The sequence below is a fragment of the Gymnogyps californianus genome, chromosome 8, assembly GCF_018139145.2.
Source record: "Gymnogyps californianus isolate 813 chromosome 8, ASM1813914v2, whole genome shotgun sequence".
Lineage (NCBI taxonomy): Eukaryota > Metazoa > Chordata > Aves > Accipitriformes > Cathartidae > Gymnogyps > Gymnogyps californianus.
In genome coordinates, this window is record NC_059478.1 from 29,834,891 (window position 1) to 29,843,683 (window position 8,793).

General features: G+C 41.4%; 1 protein-coding gene across 2 annotated transcripts; it reads right to left on the reverse strand.

Annotated features, from left to right (window-relative positions):
* Positions 1–1,084: 1,084 nt before the first annotated feature.
* Positions 1,085–8,694, reverse strand: ECHDC2 (enoyl-CoA hydratase domain containing 2). Of its 2 annotated transcripts, XM_050901341.1 has the most exons (10): positions 8,558–8,694; positions 6,825–6,892; positions 6,124–6,211; positions 5,491–5,577; positions 4,174–4,266; positions 3,484–3,540; positions 2,898–3,085; positions 2,394–2,444; positions 2,022–2,069; positions 1,085–1,352 (listed from the first exon to the last, which is right to left on the reverse strand). In XM_050901341.1, the coding sequence occupies exons 1-10, from the start codon at positions 8,676–8,678 to the stop codon at positions 1,275–1,277; spliced, it is 879 nt and encodes a 292-aa protein (XP_050757298.1). In that variant the 5' UTR covers positions 8,679–8,694; the 3' UTR covers positions 1,085–1,274. The 2 variants fall into 2 exon arrangements, with proteins under 2 accessions (XP_050757298.1, XP_050757299.1); XM_050901342.1 differs by lacking the exon at positions 2,394–2,444.
* Between the last annotated feature and the right edge of the window lie 99 nt (positions 8,695–8,793).

Genomic DNA, 8,793 nt, shown 5'->3' on the forward strand with positions numbered 1-8,793 from the left:
CTATGCTTCAGGCAAACAAACAATGAGCAGAATTCTTTTAAGCTGAAAAGTATGAATGCCTACAAGGTATAAATCCACTAAATTTACTTGCATGTGTCAGTTACAGAAAGGTCTCTTCACATTCCTGTGCAGCTTCAGGAGTCCTGCCGGGGTAGAATAATTGTGGAAGCAACTTTTAAACTCTTGTATTTCACCTGTGGCATTTGCCATTTTTTTTTGTGAAGGCTGAAGATCCTGACTCTGCTTTACTTTTGCAGATTTTTACATAGGAAACTTGTACATGTATAATCTGGTAAGGTTACCTCACCCACAGAAGTGTTCAGTTAACTTTTGGCACAAGTGAAATTGCGGTTTGCTTCGTGACTGTCATAGCATGAAGTGATGCCCAGTTCCCATGTGGTAAGCCACATTTTGTAAGTATATTTTGACAACCTATAAAGTATTTACTAAATACATTTCTCTAACTATACTAATTCACTTTTGTTTGAAAGCCCCAGTCTAGGGAAGTAAGAAGCTGTAGAGCTAAATTGTGTGACATGTCTCAGTGCTGGAGAACCTCTAAGCAGAGGGAGAAAACTTCAACTTCCAGTCAGCCAACAGAGGAAAAGAGGTGATGGGAGAGCGGTGACATGCCTGAGATGTCTGGCACAGACTGATATGGGTGCCATATATACATGCACATACAGGCCTTGCATTTTCTCAAGCACTGATACCAAAGAGACATAAGTTCAGTTGGCTGGAGTGAGAGCTCGGTGTTATGCACTATTCACAACAGATCTGGTGTGAAATGCCATTGCTCTGTGTTAATGCTGCTTGTTCTGTCTGATTATTTGGAAGAGCACTGGGTAATGGGAAGCAAGCTTAGGAAGGTTTTCTTTTTTTGTAAGTTGACTTTCTCTTCAGAGTGATTTTTTTTTTTGTTTGTTTTTCCCCCTTGTTCCTATCAATGTTTAGATGCAGCATTTTCTGCCTTTTTTTTTTTTTTAAATTTGTTTATGGTGAGCCAAAGCTTCTCCATACTCCTTACTTGACATCTGTTTGAGAGCCATAACCACTGACTTAAGATGTGTGCACTTTAAAAAGATCAGCTGTACAAAGTTAAATCTTTATTTGGGAATTCTTACAGCAAAATGATCCAGTGGAGTATTCAGAAATGCAGTCCAAGGCAAGGAGCTAAGTACACAGAATGCAGTCATAAAAATAATCCTAAGAAATCAGTGGGTCCTCTTCAGTCCTCCTTGACCTTCAAAAAATCAAAAGGAAGCTAGGAAGCATTATTTGCCAATAAACTGAGGTGGTCGTTTCTCCCTGAAGGCAGCCATCCCTTCCTGACGGTCTCTTGTGGGAATATTCTACATTTAAAAAAAAAAAAAAGAGTATGTTTTTCATTGACAAGTCTGATGTGTTTTTAAGTACTGACTAATTTGGCAGTAGTGGTATAAGACTAAGATTGCTTTTATTTCAATGATACATTGCAATTAGGAAAATAAAGAGACTGGGTTGTAGTGTAAATCACAAGCAAAGCATCTAGGACAAAGACCAGAGAACTATATGGGAAAACAGTTTTCCGTAAGTTTAACTTTACCATCTTAAAAATACACTGAGAGTCACAGCAGTTACATTGTTCTGTTAGCTGAGAAAGGTGCATGCTCTCAAAACTTGTCAGAAAGAATGACTACAGGAGGAAACTTTTTTTTAATTTGTTAAAACTAAAACCATTCGTAAAGCTCATCCTATAATTAACATTGTTGAAACTAAGAATATACAATTACGTAAGACAGAAGGGTATGTAAGGAAGGACTTTGGTCTCAGGCAGGCAGAGAGAGGCAGCTATACATGACACAACAATTAATATTCTGAAATAGATATCTGGAACTGCACTCAAGTATGTTCTCAAAGCTTTAGATTTAGATGTTAGTGCTCCCTTATAGAGAGGAAAATACAAGAGGACGCTGTGAATACCTGGCTTTAGAAAAATGTACAGTTGTTCCTTTCAGGAATGTATGCTGACGGTAACCTACCTGGGCATAACACATCCCCTCAATAGCCATCCCTGATGCAATGTCAACCTGGGGATGAGAGGGAAGTAGTGAGATTTGTCTGAAGGATAGCCCTCAAAACTACTTCATAGCCTTCAAATCAATAAACATTCACTCCCAGTGAGTGACCTTCACTCCTGTATTAGAACTACGGTGTTAGCATCTGTAGGAAAAAAAACCTGCTGTATTAATTTTGTCTTAAAGATTTTCTTTAAAAACCCCTGAAATGGTTTTAAATGCCTTGTCTAAACAAGGATTATAACTCATCTGTTCTAAACATTTTTACTGTAGTAATTTGTAAGAGCTGCCTGTCTGCTTCATTTACTTCAGTATTTAAACAAAAAAAAAATTTACCTCCATTCCTCTGTTTATTGCCAGTTTTCCCATTTTCACAGCAAATGGAGCCTTTATTAAAAAAAAAATACAAAACCAAACCACAACATACATTTAAAAATAATTAAAGCCACATCAGTTCATAATAGTGTAGTTGTTATATCATTATCCTAGCTCCAAATGACCTTTTAGTCTACAGAAATTTGCAGTAAGTTAATAAGCATTTTTTAAAAATAATTTGGCATTATCTACAGTTACTAAATGTACACGGTGCAAGGTTTCAATGTGTCCTGCAGGTCTGCATAACTGCAGCTGGGAGGTAAAACTGTCCTATGGGTTAAGCAGCTGGATGTTAACACTTGTTCCTACAGAAATTGCATTCACAAAAAAGGACAGAGTTAAGAGACTTAAACATCAGGAACCAAGACTTTAATACTTCATAGAAAGGAATTTCAATTGTTTGTTTGCTCTCTCTTAAGGGACGCAGAAAGGCCTTTACATTGACCACATGAATAATACACTTACCTGAGGAAGGATTTCTTTAGCCAAAGTTAATGCTCTCTGGTAAGCTGCATCTCCCTCATTGTTTTGTGGCACTGTGTGATTTACTAATCCCATTGAGGCGGCTTGTTGTCCGTCAATCTGTCTACCAGTGAAAATTAGTTCCTTTGCAAGACCTATTCCAACACATCTGGGCAGACGCTGGGTTCCACCTTATGGCAACAGCAAAAACATCATTTTCCATTTCTGAGAAATGCCCCCCAAAAAATAGTATTTTGTCTCCTTATATAATAAGGAGGTTTGAAAAATAAAGGGATCATGTGTTTCTTCAATAACTACTAGCTGAATATGTCAACATTTTGCAAGGCATCTGAAAGGCTTCAGCATCCTTTTGAGTATTTTGATAAACAGGAAAAGGTGTAAAGGGACTTTCCTAAATTTATAGCAAGTCCAAGACAGGGCTTGGAACAGAACTCTTGATTCATAGATCTCTTGGGTCACTGTAAGATGCCACTTCTAATTTACATTCAAAACACTTCAAGTGCTCTAACGGCAAAATATTTATTATATAGCTGAGAAAGTAAGAGACTGAAGATTTAATGAAGGTTACCTGCTCCAGGAAGAAGCCCTCTTGTGGTCTCAATAAGGCCCATTTTAGCTGATGAAGCTATTAAAAAAATAAATATAGGGTTTAGTTACTTTTTGATCTGTATAACTACAAATTTTCCACACTGAACTGATTAATAAAACTACAAACTGTCAATACTGAACTGGAACTCCATTTCTCCAGGTAGCTAGAAAGTCTGAATACTACAGTGCTTAATCAATGTCCATCTCGAGTCAGATGAGGGATGTGTAGTATGGCTGCTTACCCCTAATGTAGCAGTTTTATCTAGAAAAATGAACCTTGGGTCCAGACTAGGTGAAATGTAATGGATGGAAGAATCAGAAGAAGGAAGTCTTCCGGTCCAAACTGATTTAAGTAGGGAAGGTTAGATCTAGCCAGAGTGCTGATGCAATATTACACGATAATAACTATTTAATTCTACCAATAAATAGTTTTCTGAAGGAATAGTAATCTTGTCTAAAATAGGCTTTACTTCTTAAGCAAGGAAACTGCTTTCCCAATAGTAACTAAATGTTACAATTTCTGGACAAATGCCTACTCATTTCCTGAACTGTATAAGTTCCTCTCTTAGCTTACTGGGTTCCATTAACAGTCAGCTATCACGCGTGTAAGTTCTCTTTAAAGTATGGTCACCAATTACAAGAAGAATCCTACATTAAGCAACACACAAACCTGCTACTCGAAGGTCACAAGCTAATGCCAATTCTAGTCCACCACCCAATGCGTAGCCATCTATTGCAGCAATTGTGGGTACAGGCAGGGCAGCTAGAGAAGACAACACAGATTATACAGCTTTGTTCCAGAAGTTCTGTTCCACTCACTTCTGGAATTTAAATGCTTAAATTCTAAAGCTTTTAGTAGTTCTCAAATTCAAAATTGCTCAAGAATTCATTTTCTTCTGCCACAAACTTTCTGACTGTCTAAACAGTAGAAACTGTCTTTTTGCACTTCTCCCTTCTTTGTAAGAAGAATGCAAAACATTCTTCTTACATGCAAAGAAGCATGCAAATACAAAGTACTGCAACACAAACCAGGATGAATTGTCTCCTTGCAAATTTATGATGTGAATATCCAGCTGTTGCAGTTAAACAGTCAAAACAAAGTCACCATCCCTAGTCACTGTTACAAGGATTAGTTTTTCTGGTGCTTTTGTTAGCCAAGGCTCCTGAACTTGGTAAACACTGTTGCCACCTCACAGCTGAGGAACCTGAGGTACCTGGAGAGTAGTAGCTTGATAAGATACCTTTTCAAATACTCAGGGAGCTGGAAGCAGACTTCAGACGTGTGCTAGTTCTGTGCTGTAACTACCGCCCCCCAACTGCTTCTGTGGTTTGTAAGACAGGGTCATTTTCTCTACATTGTTGTTTGTTTTTTAATTACTGCAATTCTGATTGGTATTTTAGTCAGATTTCACTTTGGTATTGCTCTCCAGTGAGAGCAGAATAATTGACAAATAGGGGAAGAAAATCAGTTGCAGAAGCCCATATTCCTTTCACACAAAAAAAAAGCGGGGGGGTGGGGGAGCTGTAGGTACAAAACCCCCAACATTCAACAAATCCATTTAGCAAATCCATTCAGAGATCCAAATCCATGTTCTTACGTCATTGCCATATCATAAGTGCTTCTGAGCATGTATTGAAAGTGGGACAACCACCATAGCTCATTTTGTCTAGCACTGTCTCCCAAGGATTACATACAACTGTATACAGAATGCTTTGTTATAGCAGGTACTTATTATATGCGTGTGTGTGCTGCTCTTCGTCATGGAAAAGGCAGTACTGAAATGCATCTTGTCCTTGGAGTGGCAGCAGGATAGTTGGTATTTAATTCTAATCAGATCTTTGTTTCAGGCATAAGCTGGAGCCATTTGGGAAGCTACTCCTGAGTGGATAACCTGCTGGAGCTAGCATCCTTCCCCTCCTGCAGCATTTCTAAATGTCTCAGTACAGGCAGTCTAGGACAAATTTCCCAACTGAGGTAGTCATTTACCTATTTCATCCATGAGATTTCTCAGCCTTTTAACAAAGTGTCCAACTTCTGCATCATCCATCTTTGCACGTTCCTTTAAGTCTGCACCTAAATAGAGGAGAAAAAGGTTAGAGTCCAGGAACAGGGAAAAGACATCTCAGCTGTGTTCCCTCCTGTCCCTCTCAGAGAACAGACCATTTCAGAAGTCTTGAAATACAGTGTTCTGGTTAAGTAAGGTCAGTGGAAGTTGGAATGTGGACGTTTGGGCTGCAGGAGTGGCTAGGGTGCTCCTCTGTGGCCTTTGAACAGATTTCACAGAGGAGCACCGATCACTGTATGTAAGGATGGTAATCCATAAAACTGGAAACCAAGGACTCCAATACCAGAGACACCTGTGCTTCAAGATGGTTACAAATGGAAACAAACAGTAGCACCACACAGCCTGTGCAGCTCACTCCATCACACACGTCTTCATCACTGAAGCCAAGAGGCAGACAGGCGAAAGAGAACGTGTTTGTTATTTGCTACACAAAAGCCAGCCTGTTTTTCTTTTAGCATGCATTTCCAACTGCTTTTCTGCATGATCTGATCAGCACACAGCCCTAAGAGCCATCAAATTTTTTAACAATAGTTTGCAGAGCCTTTCTTACTTACCAGCACAAAATACGCCTTTCACCTCGCTCTTGAACACCACCACGCGAACCTTCTCATCCAAGCGGAGTTGTTCCAGAGCGCTGAACAGCTATGAGGGAGGGAGTACAAACAAGAGAAGAAAAACTTTAAGCATATGGATGTATATACCTAAATTATAGCAAGCTCCTAATCTATGATAAAAGTTTCTTTTTTTTTTTTCCCCTGCAGGTGCCAGGAATTTCCTGGAAATCATATATGTAGAGCCAGCAGGATCCTTCCATGACAGCCTCAGAATGACATGTTTCCCCATCTCTTTTTTTCTTCCATTCAGAGATGAACCTTTGCTGTAGGTTAAACTCCCCTTCCTGTCCAGGCATGAGCCAGACCTTCTCTAGAACGTATCAACCTTGAACAGATCATCTGCTAAGGGCTGACAATGAGTATGTTTTTACTGTAATTACGCAAGTCAGGACATTAACTTGCATCCGACTTAGCTAACTTAAATAACTCCAGTATCTGTGTCCAGTCCGCATCTGAAGTTGCTGCAGTATAGACATACCACAGTCTTTTTCTTCAGGCTAACCTGCCTTGCCCCAATGCAGTCTCCCACTGACCTTCAGCAAGAGATTAAGTTTTTGTTTCAGATTTCCCACAACTATTCTTATTGCATTTAGTTACTGATCATGATTCCAAACACGTTTACAGGCCAGGCCCATACTCACTTCATTTACAAATACTTTTCCCAATGAATTTCTCGCGTGGGGTCGGTTCATTAGGATTTCAGCAATACCTTAGTAATAGGAGACAATTTCAGTTACACTTCATTTAATTCTCTGACACAGTAATTCAACTGGGAACAATGTCTGCATATGCTGCATCTTCTCTTTCCTGAAAATGCATATAAAGTATATTCTAAAACAATCAGTTATTTTAAAAGTAGAGGTGGTAGACCATGTCTACGAAACTCAGTTATGCAGGACAACTGTAAAATTCAGTAGCACTGCGAATAATATAAATAAGCAGAGTTTTAAAAAATGAACATGACATCCAAGAATATATGTCTTAGAATCACTGCAGGAATGGAAAAAAAACCCAAAACCCAAATGATCCATCTTAGGTTTCTGTTTTGAATGTTACTTAATTCAGTTTTTATTGTACAGTCTTACTGTGTTCAAGTATATTCCTTAATGAAGAAACCATCCTGTTGGGTTTGCTGTTCGCATGAGAATAGCACAAACTGGTCACTCTCAGTTCATGTTCCAGAACCGTTTTGAAATTGCAGCTCCATTTAATTTAAAGTTAATAAGCTCATCAGGGAAAAGGAATTCACTCTAAGTTCCTAAGTCCAAGCAGAAAAATAAGACCACAACATCTACCTACTTCTCCCTTGCGCTTGTGTTTTGTAAATTATTATCCAATGGTTTCTGCATGCTTTGGACAGAAAAAACATCTGTCCTGTTCCCTTGGCTGGACTTCTGCTCACTTCCCAGGCCTTAACACTGTAAGATGCTGTTGCTGCTGCTGCAGGTGCACAGATGTACTCTGCATCTGTCATGCTTGGTCCTTCTGCCCTGCTAGAAGGTCTCTGTCTATTCCTCTGCCAGTGGCCAGTCAGTAAGCAAGAGATGTGTCACATAGGAACAAAGACACAGGCAACAGCGGGCACCAGCAAACAATGGAAATTCACAATTCTGGTAACTACATTCATGTATATGTAACTACCAAAACTACCAAGAACCGTTTATAAGCTCTTGCAATAGTTACCCTTACCAGAAGGTAATTCCATTGGCAATCTGAACTAAAACTCAAACTGCTTTGTGACTCTCATACATAAATATGCACAGACATGCCCTGGTCCTATCCTACCTTTAGCACCATACATTACCGATCTCAGAAAAATCTAAGCTATGCAAGCCAGAACTTCTTGTATTAAGATCTCGTGCATACATAACTTAAAAAAGGCATCTAGCCATTTATTTTGTAGCTGCGTTCTTGAGAAAAGTATCAAGGCATAACTTATAGCAAAGAGACTATAAGTGACCTGCCTGCTATGGACTCTGCGAGGCAGTCAGCCGCCTTTTTGGGCTACGAGGGCATTAGAGCAAGGGAAGGCTCGGCAGCCCCGAGACCCCCGTCCCGCGGGGGCCAGTACAAGATGCAGGGACAGCTCGCGTGTTTCCAGGGCCTGTCTGAGGGACAGCAAGGCCTGCCAGAGCCGAGGTCCCGGGAGCGGCTGGGAACACGCACGGTCCCACTCACGTGTGTTTTTTACCAGGAATTGGTAAAACTAAGTAGATCAACGTGCCCCCTCCCTGCAGCACCAGAAAACCGGCTCTGACACCGGATCAGCTCCACGGACCCCTCGGAACCGGCGTTAAATGAGCGCCGGGGCCTAACCCCGGCCCCCTGCGGCCCCCGCGCACCCCGGGCTGCAGGCGGGGGCCGCCGCACTCACCGCTGCTCTCCCCGCCGGCCGCGCCCACCAGCACCTCCGCGCCCCGCCGCGGGACGGCCGTGGGGGGCCCGCCGCGACCCCAGCGCAGCAGCTCGCGTCCCGCCCGCCCCAGCCGCATCATGGCGCCGCTCCCCGGGCTCCGCTGCCTCCGGGGACGAGCAGCTAAGGGCCGGGCCTCCGGGACCGGCCAGAGGAGCGCTGCGCCTTTAAGAAGGAGGGATGGGAGGGGTGGCGAT

Coding starts and splice junctions, on each gene's coding strand:
- ECHDC2 (XM_050901341.1), bottom strand. CDS start 8,678: ATGATGCGGCTGGGGCGGGCGGGACGCGAGCTGCTGCGCTGGGGTCGC. Junction 3,541..4,173: donor TTGTGACCTTCGAGTAGCAG/GTTTGTGTGTTG, acceptor TTTTTTTAATAG/CTTCATCAGCTAAAATGGGC. Junction 2,445..2,897: donor CTAAAGAAATCCTTCCTCAG/GTAAGTGTATTA, acceptor TTTTTAATAAAG/GCTCCATTTGCTGTGAAAAT.